The following is a 15,629-nucleotide window of genomic DNA, read 5'->3' as shown; positions in this document are numbered from 1 at the left end:
GGTACGGCAGGAAATGAATCTGGGAAATAGATTTTGTTAATGTCACATATGTGAAAGCATTTTACGCAATGGCTGAATAATTAAGCAAGAGTCCTGGCTTTACAATAAGTCAGTGCAATTTGACTTGTCTTTGTTTCAAGATAGTGGGCTACCAGTAGATGAAATGATGATTAATTAGTTTTTGTTTGGTTTAATTTATGTCTCTCTGACCTGCCACCACATCCTGCTCTCTCTTTCTCTCTGTTCTCTTCTAAATTGAACTTATATCTGACACTATTCCTGATGATGAATAACATAATGACTTAGGGACTAGGGTGAGTGGGCTGTGAATGGTGGGAGTAAGCATTCCAAGGAGCATTCCCGTATTATCAGGTGAGTTAAAGACTTCTGGCCTCCTTAGAATCACATTATAATGGTAGTAGATGAGACAGCAGGATAAGTAGACTGCTGTGGACCATCACTGGTGGGGGCTTGTCAGATGATGTAGAGTTGAACAGTACAGTACCATATGCCCTTCTTACAGAGGCTGAGCGGCGTTTGGTTGTAGGAGGACCGTATAACTCAGAGTGTAGAAGATTCGCGAAAACCATTCCTGGCAGCTGAAATTACTCCAAACAGCGTTCCATGCTTGGCTAGTCCTATCCTCTTCATGAACTAATGAGGAAGCATGCAAAAGTTCAGAGAGTAGAAAAATAGTTTAAAAATAAGGAGAGTCTGGATTTTGGATACAGTTCTACGTCTGACCTCTTGGGTGTGTTTAAAAATAAAGAGTAAAAATGGGTACATGAGTTCTAAGATGTATCAAGTTTTGGGGCATAGAGGAATGTAAACCCTGAAAAAAAAAAACTTTCTAAAGGTGGTGCCTTTAACAGCTCCTTTCACGGTACCCGTTTAGTGCAAAGAGCTGTGGAGAGGTGAGAGTTGAGAGATGGATGGCTGGCAAGGGAACTGGAGACCTGCATCTTCTGTCAGCTCCACAAGGTGGCATTCTGTCGAGAAAATGTTGTGCTGAGCAGGTGGTTCCTGCGAGGGATGCTGTGCCTGCAACCGTTTGCAGGAAGGAGAGATGACATTCCTGAACGCTGCCCGGAAGCGGCGAGATAGCACGTTGTAGATAACAGGGTTGACAGCTGAGCTCAGGTAGAAGAAGACACCTGCGGTGCAGAAATGACAGGCTCAGGAGAAGCTGAGTGAGGGCCCTGATGGAGAAAGTCGTAAATAATTAACAAAGGACTGAAATCCCTCCAATCGTCCCTTCTGGAAGGGATCGTATATACAAGACTCTGATCATTGAGATTACAAAATACTCTGAACACCTGTGTGCTCAGCAATCAGAAAGATTAAAGATTCTTGGAAAAATTTAGGCTGGCAAGGGATCTCTCCGAGATGTTTTGCAACTTCCTTTGATCTCTACTTGTTTAATGAAAGAACATGTTCCCATCGCATTAATGAGAGGCGCTTAAGTACAAGAGGAGAAAGAGATGTTTTCATGTCACTGGGAGTTTTACTTAAACCCAGAATTTGAAAATACCAAGAATAGAAGAGCGGTGATTCAGTGAAGGTTTAGACCCTGCTGAGATTTCTTACAGTGCTAAATGTGTCATCCAAGAAAGATTCCCCAGTAACCTCTTCCTGTCAGCCTTTTCCCCTTGCTGGATTTTCTTGCTGAGTAATTGTAATTTAGCATTTATCTTTTCTGCCAAGTGGATTGCATATTGCCATGCTCCTCTTTGGAATACCCTATTGCCTTATTATCATGCATTATTTTATTTCTCCAAGGCCTCAGATAAGCCGGAGTTTGGAAATCAAAGGACCTGGTTTTAACCTTTGTCCTAGCTTGTTCTGTGACCTCAGATGAACAGACATTTTAATTTCCCCATCTGTGAAATGGGAATGAAAATATCAGCTGATCCCACTTCCCTGTGTTTTTGTGAGGATAAAGTTGAAATGCCATCCACAGAGAGGCTAGGAATATAAAGCAGGTGATGGACATCATTTTCAACATGCTTCTGCTTTTTCCTTTTTTACATAGTTCAGGATATACAGAGTCAGTCTATGTGCAGAACAGGCCAGGGAGGAGTATACTAGGAGAGTCTGTCTTATTGAAGAAATAAATACTGATTGAATGCTGAGTATGTGCCGGGAACTTCAAGACACACTGAAAGCAAATGTAGATTTTCCCCCTAATGATTTGAAATAGTATTGCAGAGGCAAGATGTGTGGCTAAATTCAAAAATTAATGACAGAACAATATGAAGCTATATCTGTTAAGTGCAAAATATGATATACCAACCGCCATGCTATGTCAATACATATAATGCCATAAGCACAAGGGCTGTTACGGCCATGAAAGATTTAGTAGGGTTATTGATCTGTTGCCAGAGCTTGAAATAGATCAGAAACAGTTAGAAAGCAAAAGAGTATGTTGCAGGGAGAAGGCATAGCAAGTTCGAATGGATGGATAGAGATAGAATGGTTTATGTTATACACAAATAAATGTGCAGAATTCTCCAGCCAGGTTAATCTGCCGTATGTGTGAATGGTACTACTACAAGCTGGAAGATGAACAGGCAAGTTGAGGGCATTTTCTTTAAGGTTTAGGAGATTGAAGCTTAATCTAGTTTTTTAATGTAGGGGGAAGACAGATGGCATCTTAATAGCATAACACCATTATTGACCCCATAGTTTGTTCATGTTGTTGCATCCGCAACTAGTCAATTCCACGTGAAGTTGTAAATTATTCCAATTTCTTTTGAACTGTCTCATTTTCCTTTGATCACAGAGATAAGTAAGAGTTACAAATATATTTTGAAGCTTGGCCTTGCCATGATGTCCGGGTTTGCAGCATAAAGAGGTCTGCTGAATTCCAAAGAAAGATTTGGGGAAAAATGATAGAGCAGTATAGGATTAAATAACAAACTGATCTTTCTAACTCTGGTTACATCTTTAATAATAGAGCGCAGAGAATCACAAGTGATGAGCAAAGTTAGGAAAACGGCATTGGGCCTGAACTAAGATCAACAGATCCATGACCTGGAAAGAAGGACCAGGTGGCCAGTCTTTGCTCTGTTTTAATGTATGGAATGCAGTGCTCAAAGTCAGATGACTTGGGCTTGAACCCTGCTTTTACTCTCTTCCAGCTGTATGCCATTGGGATGGTCACTTCACTTGTGGATTTTTTTGAAAGCATGACATGTAAATGATAATATTCACTAAACAACTTCTGATAATTATAGACAAATGTATAATATTTTACAACTTAAAAATTCTTTAATGTCCATCATTTCATTTGCTTCCTTACTGTCTAACACAGTGTGTCTAGAGCAAGCATTCTTGCCGTTTTGTAGTTGAAGACATTTTAGTATGAAGGAAGCCATGGACTCTAGATTACCCCAAATAATAATGGTATAACTGGGCTGCAAACCCAGGTACTCTGACATAGTGACTTTTCCAACACTGTTTCTACCATGATGTAGAGTATCTTCAACAAGCTGAGTTAAAATAGTATAAATGCAAACTTTGATGTATCATGAATATCCTTTGCTTGGCTCCCATGAGGATTTAACTCCTGCCAAAGACAGCAGGAGATTTCTGGGGTTCAGTTGTTTTGCCATTAAAAAGGAAATGAAAGGAATTACTCTTTGAGCATTGCTATTATAGCCATTATACTTACAGTTAGGCTTTCAGCAAAGTAGATTCTCCATAGTGATATGCTTTATTTCTTTTATAAAGAGTAACATACATAACCAGTTTTTAAAAATTAAAAGCAAATGTCTTCATTACTGTATGGCAGATCCCCATGGTAACCTGCTTTACTCAGACATGTAAACAAGATAAAGAAGTTGCATTTAGTTGCATGCAATTGAAGAAACTGAGTTTTACCTGATACCACGTGAATGAGATTGAACACAGTGGCTAGGGATTCATTCCATTCGTCCACAAAGCTGAAGAAGAGTCGGTCAATATGGAACGGGGTCCAACAGATAGCAAAAACCAAGACTAAGACAACTGGGAGACAATGATATATGGGAGGAAAGAAAAAGACAATCTCAGCAGAGAAAGGTATCCAATACTCACTTGGAGCCATCGATCCCATGTAACAGTTCAACTGTGACTGTTATGGGCAAACTGTGTCCTGAAGACCTTCAACAGTCAATATTTAAACATAAGAATGAATTGAACAAGGCCCGATACATTTGTTTTTTCAAGTGATTGAACATTTTTTTATATAATGCATGTTTCCTTTAGATTATTTCAATAATGTTGAATATGTCTCAGTTCTGGACCTGTTTTATTTTGGAAAACAAAGGATGCTTCAGGTAGCATATTGGAGCCATATAAACTGGTTAAGTAAGTAAAAGAGTTGTATTCAAGAAGGTAGTGTTTCCTATTTTCATGGACTAGTAACAAATTGTTGTTTCTATGAAATCATTTGTTACTCTAGAAATCCAAGTTCTTCTGCATTCAGTCTCTTAAAATTCTATGAAGGGTGGAAGAGGACAAAGGAAGATTGAACAACTGGCATAAGTTGGCTTTACAAATATTTCTTGATTGAAAAGGCTTATAGTTGGAAAAAAACTGGTACAGCACAAAATTCCTTCCAGGTATTTTCAGTTCTTAAGGCAAAGAGTGATTGGTGCTACCATACTTTCTTCAGAACAGTTAAGCTCCACAACTGCACATATATATTTTATATATTTTATATTTTGAAATGATAAAATCTTTTGCTTTTCTGTGATAAGGATCTTGGGATTTACCTCAAAATAAACTTGTAAGGATTAGGGAAAAATATAGTGGTATAGATGAAACAGGATTAACCATGAGTTGATACTTTTTTAATCTATTGATAAGTACATTCACATTGTACTGTTCTCTTGTTTGCACTTTTGAAATTTCCATAGTGAACAGCAATATATTTCCTGTTGACATTAAACACATTCAGAGTACAAGTTTGCTCATGTGGTGTGGTATCAGAAAGTTTCTTCTGTGTTCACCTTCTTCCCATCTGCCCCTTTTTTCTCCTGCTACGCCCTCATTTGCTTACTACTGCCTACAGTTATCTTCAGGTAAAAATTTAATTCCTGATAATATAGGACTGCTTCCAAAGACAAATACTTTATGGTACACTTTGTTATTACAGCTTTTTATGTGAGTAAGGTTTTCAAGTCTTCTTTTGAGTAGTTTATGAGCAAAGTAAAGAGGAAATGCAGATATTACATTCCTCTATATGAAAGTTAGGTGCCAACAGCAGCAGAAATATCTGAGAAAATGGCTCTTGGAGGCCAGAAGACTGCATTGACTTCAGTGCTGTTTTCCTCACAAAGTTTCAGCAAGTGTTGTATGTGTGCATTAGCCTTAAAGATTCATTTCTTCTAAATCCTATATTTTCATTTGGAAAGCATGTTGTAATCTCCTTTCCCTCATCAGTAAATCTCATAGACTAGTGCTAGATCCTATATTTTCATAACATTCTTTTGGGAGAATGTAAAGCAATACCTTGATAGGTTTTTTTTTAATATACTGCAGTATACTTTCTAATACAAAAATATGGAAGTTAGTAGGCAGAATGACTACTTAGAGATACTCTTAGACAACTGCTCTTAAATGGGATCACGATTCCAGGGACTCCCCTAAGTGGGAACCAGGGGGTACAAGACTCTCTGAAGTGGATTACAAAGTGTTCTATGTGTGTGCAATTATGCACTTTCAATATATTAGAATGAAATCCATAACACAAGGAAAAGCAAAATAACCTGCTCATTTTATAGAGTGAAAAAATGATGCTCAAAGGCTCATGGAGTGGGCGTAATTTACCAAACACTACACTGAGTGTTGCCATGCATGCAGTTCAACATGTTGTTTGAGGGCTCAGGACTAAAAATGAAGCAAAACTTGAAGCTTGAGGAAGCCAGGGAAGACAGACAATTATATAGTCTCAAAATTATTTTGAACCTGATCCAAGCAGTACATTGTTAGCACCAGTAGAAATGCCTCAGCTTTTGTAAAAAAAAATATTAAAAGTCAGCACACACACAAAAACCAAAATATTGCACTTACACAACATCTTGGTGACTGATTTTCTGGATGGTCTTTGAATATTTGTGGTCACTTCATTTGCCTGGAGGGACTCATCTTTCTTCAGCTGAAAACAAAATAGAAAAAAATGGTAAGAATTGGAAGCACTCTGCTCCCCACCTGGCAACTGAGAAGTGAACCATTCCCAAGTTTTTTGGTTGTCTTTTTTTTTTTTTAAGGTTAACACAGGGACAGGGCTGGTGTTGTGATGCAGTATAATAAGCTGCTACTTGCAATACTGACATACCATGTAAGAGTATTGTTTTAAGTCCAGACTACTCCAATTCTGATCTACCTTCCTGCTGATGTCCCTTGGGTATCAGTGAAAGATGGCCCAAATGGCTTGGGCTCTTTGCTGCACATTTGGTAGATTAAGATGGAGTTCCAGGCTATTTGCTTTGGTTTACCTTAAATCTGCTGTTGTGGTCATTTGGGGAGTGAAACAGTCAAGGACACACACTCTCTCTCTTTCTCTCTCTCTACCTCCTTCCTCTCTTTCAAGCCCCATTTTTCTTTCCCACTTCTTTCTCACTCTCAACCTGTCTCTGTCACTCTGCTTTTCAGACCTACATGTAAATAAATATTCAAAACAAAGGCAGGCACCCATATGCTTACACAGATGGATTCCCACATTTTCTGTGGGTTTACTCCCACAAGTGCCTGCAATAGCCAGCACCTGGACTGGTTGAAGCCAGGAGCCAAGTAACAAGTCTGGGACTTCTTTGTGTGTTGCAATCACTCAACTCTTTGAGTTATTACTGTTTTTGCTGGAGTGTACATTAGCCAGAACTTGGAATAAGGAGCAAAGACATAGTCAAATCCAGGTATGCCCATGTGGATGTGGGTGTTCCAAACAGGGTCTTCACTGTTGCTGGGAAATGTAATTTTAGCACTTACTTTGAAGAAAGAAACTGTTACTCAACAGAAATATTAACACTATGTTAAATGTTTAACAGTAAGTTGGAATTAGAATTAGATCCAGTGGCCTGACTTAAGTGGGTAGAAGGCTGTGATCAAATGAAAATGGACGCATTTTTATATGCAGTTTTGCAGAGCACTAATTACGTATCAGGTAGAATTCTGAAATAAGATTCCACGTACTAATTTGTTACCAATCCTGAGTTTCGGTGAGGTTGAAAGCACTGTGCTGTGTGCAGGGTAGCAGGAGGTACAGTCTGGTGTGGTTTTTGTGAGTCTTTAGCAGATTCGTGGCCGTCATGATTCTTGCAGGTAAATGGAGTGTCACCCCCTTGTTCCTCTTCACGTCCTCTCACCCATCTAGCTAAAAGGGGAACGGTGATTATTTACCGTCTCTCTCCAGACCATTTTCAGTGGATTACCTTGTGTTGTACCATTTTGAGAAGAAGAATTTGAGTTCCAGTTTACTAATATAACTGTGAGAGCACATGTGTTTAAGGTAAATGTTAAAACATACTCATTTTCCAGCTTGAGTTTGGTGCAATGGTGAAGACTCCCACTTGGGGAGGTACATCCCCTATCCCAGGGCCTGGCTTGAGTCCTGGATGCACTCTCCTTTCTAACTTTTGGTTGATATGTACCCTGGAAAGCACAAAATTGTGGCTTAATTATTTGGGTTCCTGTCATCCATGTGAGAAATCCACACTGAGTATTTTGTTCCTGGAATTGCCCTGGTTGAACTGGGGAGTTAAACCAGTGGTTATCTGATCTCTATCTCTTTCTGTTTTCTCTCTTTTATCTTGCCTCATCTCTCTCCCTCTTTCCCACCTCCTTTTCTGTCTCCTCTCTCCTCCTCCCTCCTCTTACCTCTTGCTCCCGTTCTCCACCCTCACCCTTCCCTCTCTCTGTGTCTCTATCTCCATCCTACCCCCATCTCTCTCTTTGTTTCTCTGTGTGTGTGTCTCCCCCATCTCCTTCTTTTGACCCTCTGCTCTGCCTCTCTCTTTCTCCTTCCTGCTCTTTCACCCTTTCCTTCTCAGATAAAAGTAAAAATAAAATGTCTGTAAATTAACCTAAATGAGAAGATAAAGTGATACTTAATGTAACATCTGAAAATTCCAAATATCAACATCTGCGTTCTTCTTGGCTCAGTCCAAGCCCCAGCTACTCCCAGAGGATTCTGGTAGCTGCTCTATCCCTGTCCTCTCCTTCCCCTGAAATTCCATAGTATTGAAGACTTGTGTCATTCACTTAGGTGGCAGTTTTTTCTCTTTTAGTTTGCAGAGATATTCAGTCAGATAAAGGAAGCTTTGATGATTCATTTTAAACCACCATAAAATATCTTAAACTTAGGCTGTACCTAGTAGTTAAGATGCCCACGTGCCATATTGGAGTACCTGCGTTTGGTTGCCAGCTTCAGCTTCCTACCAATGCCTATCTGGGAGGCAATGGTGGTGGCCCAAGTTGTTGAATTCCTGCCATCACATGGAACCCTGAGTAGAATTCTCAGTTGCTAATTATTGTTCCAGCCTAAGTCATTGATGGTATTTGAGGGGAAAGGGCTTCCAGCAGATGGGAGCTTTTATGCTTGTCTTTCTCTTTTTCTGACTACCAAATAATAAAAATATCTAGAAGTTACAAAGCATGTATTCCCCCCTTTCCTTCTCTAGAATTTATTCTCGTCTTATCTTACTGATGGTACACTAAATTTCTCTTATGGAATGTATTTCTTCCCTATAATTATTTATTTGGGTGGAAATGATCCTAACTCCAGCTCCAAATACATTCCAGGTATTCTTGCTGATCAATTTTCCTATCCTTTCATCACAGATAAGTGGGATCAGGGAAAATTCAGGTATGTGCTTATAATTCTAGGAATGGAAGCTTTATTTCTTTTTATTGAGACTTACAGAGGAAGTTCTATTTATTTTGCACACATGAAACCTAGAATTACAACAGCTGTTTTGTTTTCCTACTATGAAATGGAAATATTTCAAACCCCCAGTGGTAGCAGTGTTGGGTGGTGTGTCTGGGGGTTGTGTATAGGAGGAATGTAGTAAAGTTGAACCAAATCCAAGGAAAGAACTACAAAGAAGCAGAAATAAAGCTAAATCTTTAATGATATTGGATTAATTTTTATCAAGAGTCAACTCTACTTTTGGAATTTCCGGGTCTACCCTCCCTTCCGTATTTTGTCAGTTGAGATGTGTTTCACTCATTGGTAATACTACAGTCCCAGAGACTTATTGAGGCCATCAGGTGAAAGAAAAATGTAATTTGCTTATTTTAATCCTGTACAGATTATGAGCAACCTAGTAAGTAATAAGGCAGTTGATTCCCATACATAATAAAAAAAAGACTTGGTGTAAATGTAGCTAACCGCTTTAGGAAACCGTGAACTTTCTGGGCTGGATGGAGTTTTGAGGGATGTTTTAGAGAAGGTATTTAAAAATAAATATAACTTGAAACAGTAGGTTGCTTCTAAAGTTCAGCATTTCATGCCCTGTCTTGCTAACAAACCTACAAGGGATCTTCAAAAAGTTTGAGACTGCATATTATGAAAAAATCATGCATGAATTTAAAATTTCTACATCAAGTTATCCTGTAAGTCAGTTTCACTATGAACCTTTCAAAGTCCCTTCATGTGAGTTCCATGACATCAAGTGTCTTCTAGTGCTCCATGGGCTTGAAGCAGCTGCAGGTATGATAGAAGAACCTGGGCCATCTGATTCCTGATTTTGGTACTCTTAGCATCTCTCTGTGCCTTCTGACAGATGCAGGATCAAAAGTTTGCTAATGTTTGACCCACTGAAGCTAGAATACTTTTGAAAACTTGGAATCAACTGTGTAATTGTTTAGGGATAGATGGCAGAAAATTGAAGGTAGTAATATTGTTACACTAAAACTGTGTAGGCAGGGTACTTCACTCAGCATATGCTGCAGGATACTCAGTGTCTATACTTCATTATTGCAATTCTGATTACTGCTCGAGGTCTACTCACAGGACATCATAAAAATGCAAGGTCTGAATGTAACTATTAGTTTATATATGTTGACCCACTTCTATGGATTACAGAGTTCATGCTGGATAGTCTCTTTCATGGCACTATTCACTCATAGCACAAAGAAATAGACAGGTGCACTGAGAAAAAAACCAAAAACATTCATTGTATCACACTACCAACTTGACTGATTTTCTCCTAAATCTACTAACGAATCTATTTATTTCATACTAGTTTTAATATTTATAGTTATTATAAGACACATTCCATTACTTGATTGCATTTCATACTTAACAATAAAAGAATATTGAGATCTTTGAATCAGTTCATTGGTTGAGTTTAGCAGTTCTCAGTGGCAATTTCTCTAGGAATAATTCCCTCAAATCGAACATCAAATGCAATTCCTTTACGAACAGGCTTCCTGTACAAGTATTGTTTGCACTAAAAAAAAATCAGGTCTGCTTTGCATCTTCCTTAGGGTAGAGCGGCATAACTAGGAAAAAGTCAATCTTAGGCATATGTGCATCGTTCCAGAGAACTCAGAGGCACTGACACAGAAGAATAGAATGTATGCAGTCGGCTTAGTTAATCACAGTTTGTTCGTTCATCTGGTTAACTACTTCCAAACTTCTATCTTAGAATGATTAAAAGAGGAGTGAAAGATTGTGGCCACTATGTAGTGGTTCCAAAGTCTTCATCTCCCTACATCTTTACCTATATAAGCTTAAACCGATTTTTGTTTTTCAATTTCTCTAATGTTTGAGCCCTAAAAAAGTAGCTCAGGGGACACTTGCCTCCTGGAATAATGAAACAGTACTGCATGTTTCGCTTGAACTCTCATGTGGTCTTCCTCCTCCTCCTCTCATGCTTTTATTTGATCAGTCTTGGGTTTGCTGCCTTCTGAAGGCAGTGAGTCCATAATCACACCCTCACACTTGACAGAAGACTCGGTAACTTGTAGGAATGCTTGTGCTTCCTTGAATCTCTTAAAGACTAAAGGGCATTTGAGACAAGTTTCCACGTATCCCGAGGGTAGAGAAGCTGAATGCTAGAAAGGAGGGAGGTGTTTTTACCTTATTCACTTACTTATAATTGGCAAGAAATAAATTAACTAAGAAACTCACCACGATAGATGGTAAGTTTTCTAAGTGAAGGAAAATCACTGGGAGCCATGAGCAGCTATAAGGGCAGGTGTGTTGAAGGTACCTGGGAGAGCTTTCTTGATGAACTGCAATTGAAGTACAGCATTAGAAGGCAAGTCAGGGGTTCGGGAGGAAAGAAGGGGTTGCAGTGGTGAAGAGCAGGGATATTTCAGGCAGAAAACGAAGGCTCTGAAGCCAAGCCTAGGAAATGCAAGCTATTTCTCCATAACTTCCACTCTCTAGGTCTTTAAATCATTTAAATCACGACTTTCTCAGCTCCTTTGCTTGTGTCTAATACCTTGGCTAATACCACATGCTACCTGAGAGCAGAATGTTCAAAGTATATTATACACAAAGCACATTTGAGTGGTTTCTAGGTTGTTGTCCTAGCTGTCAGTTAGCTCCTGATACAAGTTAGTTGTGATTCATGTCAACAAAACACAGTGACAGGGTCTGGGGGAGAATGTGTGTTTTCTACTCAGCATCAAATATTTCTTCCAAGGTAACCAAAGAGGAGTGACTCTTAGGGTAGTAGTGACAAACTCTGGGCAGGAACATCTCCAAAGACTTAGGATATTTGGAATTGTGTAACAGTCCCTCTCAGTGAGAGGCATGGGGCTTTCTGAAGACATGGCTGTGGCCTACTCTGGGATCACGTATGTCTGAGAATACAGGGACCACACCCTTCAGAAGACTGGCATGACTCTGCCTGATTTGATTGCCTTTTGTGCCAAGATGTCTATGAAACTTAGACTTTGTTCTTAGTGCTTGCTATTCCCCTCAGGGAAACAGCTATTCAAAAGATCTACTTACAGGGCATGTGTTTTTGCCAGTTAACTTTTTCAGAGATGAACTGAAATGGGAGTGTATTACTGTCATGTAATGTATGGTGGCAGAGCCACCTTGAAGTACATGATATGTCTGTGCTTTTCTCCTTCCATTTGTAATTCGTGCAGCTCCTGCTTTCAGTATTTTTCCTTTTTTGAGAAATCACAGATTGTCTGACACAGAAGGAGACTTAGATATGATCTACTGTGACCTTTTCATTTTATAAATGGTAAAACTAATTCTAAGAGAATTATGTGGCTTGCCTTAAGGTGTATTATGTAACAGCCGAGGACTTGGGAGCCAAAATGACTTTGTAGCCATTTACTGCACAAACTGCCTTCTTAAATTAATTGTCAACATTCAAAACTTTCATTCTATGAATCTGGGTATAGAATATTCTAGAAGAGTTAGAAATCTACTCTTATCAAACATTTCTCAGCTCAGAAAAAAATTAATTTATCATGATGAGCACAGGCAAGGAACCTGTAATTTGTTTTTTACAAAAGTTGGAAACTAAGGTTTCTTTTAATACTTGATGTCTCTTACTCAAATTTTCTTTTCTTTCATGTGCTCTGTTTGCCTTCACACCCCTTAAATTTCTAACTGCTTGATAAGGGAACAATACACACAGTCTTCTGATTTTATTTTTGTCATATTTCAACCAAAAGGTCAAAGCTAACATAGGAATAATGTGACTTGAACAGTGTATAGGCGGGGATAGGTAATGCTGCCCTCAGGCAAACTGGTAAAGAGATAAATTCCAGTGCAGGTAGTAGGTGATGATGGGTGGAGAGTAGGGTTTATAAAGAAGTTTGCCAAGATGTGGCCACCTAACGCCAGTTTCCCTGATAAGCTTGTTTAAAAGGGGGCTACCTCTTAAGCCAAGTGATTCAGATTTTTTTCCAAGGGGTCGGAGCATGCATATTCATATCCATAGCAGGTTTTCCAGATGATTCTCAGAAACATATAGATGTGGGAGCCACAAGCAGAGAAAACAGAGTAACAGGAGATGAACTGAGGAAAGTGAATCTCACTTGTCTAATTAGAGCATAATCTTTTCCTTTCCTGCTGTCCCATCTAAGTTTCTGTTCTAACTTTATGCAGTTGTAAATGCTTCCCTTTGGAACGTGGAACAGGATGAATGCTGACTCAAGTCAGCAGCTAGAATACTCACTCTGAGTCCCATGAGATAGTATAGAATGCTGATGACCGTCATGGGGAGGATGTAGAAGAGGAAGGAAGTGACCTGGATGATGAAATTGTAGATCCACATGGGCTTGATGATCTCGCAGGTGGCAGAGCCTGGGACCAAGGACCCATTGGGGAAGTAGTGGAGCTTGATGCCGTGGATGCTGGTATTGGGTAGAGAGAAGAGGACGGAGAAGCCCCACACCACAGCCAGGATCCTGAGAGCCCGGCGCCTGGTGCTCTCCAGCTTGGCACGGAAGGGGTGGAGGATGGCCACGTAGCGCTCCACGCTGACAGTGGTGACGCTCAGGATGGAGGCGAAACACACAGTCTCGAAAAGCGCTGTCTTGAAGTAGCAACCGACGGGCCCCAGCAGGAAAGGGTAGTGGCACCACATCTCATAGACTTCCAGGGGCATGCCAAGGAGCAGGACCAGGAGGTCAGAGACAGCCAGGCTGAAGAGGTAGTAGTTGGTGGGTGTTTTCATGTTCTGGTGCCTCAAAATCACCAGGCACACCAGGAGGTTTCCCACCACTCCCACCACAAAAATCAGTGCATACACCACAGACATGGGGAGGAAGAGGTGGCTGCGCCGAGGTCCGCACAGGTAGGCCAGGTAATCCTCTGTGCTGTTCAGATAGTTCTTGAGTAAATCTTCCAGTTCCCGCTGGTGAATCCAGGTAGCATTCTCAAGTCTTTCCATCACAGACAGTAAAATTCAAGCCCCAAGTCTCCTCCTGCTAGGAAGCTCTGTCTCAAGCTTAGCAAAGAGAGAGAGCAATCAGAGAGGCAGATGCTCAGCCAGGAAGGCTGAGTGACAGTGACTGTTGCAGCCTCCAGGTTGGGCTGCTGAGGCTGCTGATCCCTTTCGGAAGAGCCCCTGAGACAGAAGCCCCTCCTCTCGGCAGACTGTAGGCCAATGAGTGTGTAGCAGGCTGCACTGAGACAGCCCCTGGCCGGGAGCGCTGGCTCTGCGTGCAGGGAGCACAGACCCTGCCTCTGGATTGTAAAAAGCTGGGCAAAGTGCTGACTCCCCAGGCCGTGAGGCTGCCCAAGCAAGGGCACTCCTACACTTGCAGAAATATGGGAACATGTGTGACATGACAAAACGAATGATCAAAAAATTTCTCAAATGACTTTCTTCCACTGTAAATTCTAGGTAATAAAAGCTTGACCAATTAGACCTTCAGATTTTGATTGCATCAACAATGAATTCCAAATCTAGAAGAACACTTACATGCCATTTAGCCCTGTTTGTACTCTGTCAGTTCAACCTGTTTTGGCAACACCACAAGTGTGTTTCAGAACAAAGCAAATCCAAAAAGTTTGTGAAAGTGACTAAAGTTTTCAGTGTCTCATTCCCTCCCCTGCATCATTCATTCTGTTGTGTTGAAGACATTCTTTTGGAGGATTTATTTTGTAATATTCTTGATTTGTGGATACATCCGTAAACAGGCAAAACAAGTTCTCTGTCCTTGTGAGTTTTATTTACGGTGGAAAATTCTTAAAATGTACCAACAAACCGATGAATTGATATGATTCCAGATATTTGATAAATATTTATTAAATCTAATCAAAGGTGTACTTTGATTACGAGCCCTTTGGGCTGAGGTCTGGATGCTGGAAAGTCAGGTGTAAAAGTAGACAGTATATTCCCAGCCAAAGGAACAACAAGGCGAATGTCCTATGGGAGGAACAGTCTTGCTGTGTTTCAGAACTGTGGCGCATAGTGAAAACTTAATGACAATGAGGAGAATTGAATGAATGCATGTGAATGGAAGACAGGGACAGGCTCATGTAAACTCTCACTGGCTGTGATGAGAGTTTAAATATTATTCAAACTTCAAGGACTTTGCGTCTGACTCAAACTGAAGGAACATGATTTTTTTTGTGGTGGTTTTGCAAGGTTTTGAGCAACAGATTTAAACAGAGGCAACTGTAGAAAGAGGTAATAACAGGCTAGCAAAAGAAAGAGGAGTGGCTTAGATTGCTATAATAGTGGAGTTGATAGGAATACTTTCAAATTTAGGAATATTGCAAGGGATAGTATCTTATGTGGTTGGTTGTTGGGAAGACAATATTAGACTGCACATATTTAAAAACTTAATCCTTAAGAGATGTTCACTGACTATTCCATTCTAAGAATGATCCATAGGTCCAGGTAACATAGTAAATGTTGGTATAACAAACAATTGACATATCTCAGCGAAAAAATAGTATTTATTTTTAATTTGCTATTAATTTTAATTTTACCATTTTCTACACATTAGCTGCAGTGTCTGTTCTAGACCATACTCACTGTCATGATCAGTGCAGTAGGGAGAAAGAGAGCTGTGAAAGTTGTAAGTCAGCAGTTACAGGCTGTGGCCCGAAAGTTAGTAACAGACACCATATCTGCTCAGAACTCAATGGCCAGGCTTGGACAGGAGTATCCACTCAGCTGCAGTCAGGGCAGGAAGTGCAGTTCTGCCAAGTG

The 15,629-nt window shown here is 40.1% G+C and overlaps 1 protein-coding gene across 1 annotated transcript; it reads right to left on the bottom strand.

The window, feature by feature from the left end:
• Nucleotides 1-891: 891 nt before the first annotated feature.
• On the bottom strand, nucleotides 892-13,965 carry NMUR2 (neuromedin U receptor 2). Its single transcript, XM_004587603.3, has 4 exons — nucleotides 13,140-13,965; nucleotides 6,058-6,142; nucleotides 3,883-4,008; nucleotides 892-1,154 (listed from the first exon to the last, which is right to left on the bottom strand). Exons 1-4 carry the CDS (start codon nucleotides 13,854-13,856, stop codon nucleotides 892-894), a joined length of 1,191 nt encoding a protein of 396 aa, XP_004587660.3. The 5' UTR covers nucleotides 13,857-13,965.
• Between the last annotated feature and the right edge of the window lie 1,664 nt (nucleotides 13,966-15,629).

Source organism: Ochotona princeps, chromosome 19 (genome assembly GCF_030435755.1).
Source record: "Ochotona princeps isolate mOchPri1 chromosome 19, mOchPri1.hap1, whole genome shotgun sequence".
Lineage (NCBI taxonomy): Eukaryota > Metazoa > Chordata > Mammalia > Lagomorpha > Ochotonidae > Ochotona > Ochotona princeps.
The sequence above is the reverse complement of the archived record's forward strand: the minus strand, read 5'-3'. Positions and strand labels throughout refer to the sequence as shown.

Coding starts and splice junctions, on each gene's coding strand:
- NMUR2 (XM_004587603.3), bottom strand. CDS start 13,856: ATGGAAAGACTTGAGAATGCTACCTGGATTCACCAGCGGGAACTGGAA. Junction 6,143..13,139: donor ACTATCTCATGGGACTCAGA/GTGAGTATTCTA, acceptor TTTTGTTTTCAG/CTGAAGAAAGATGAGTCCCT. Junction 1,155..3,882: donor TCTCATTCACGTGGTATCAG/GTAAAACTCAGT, acceptor TCTGCACCGCAG/GTGTCTTCTTCTACCTGAGC.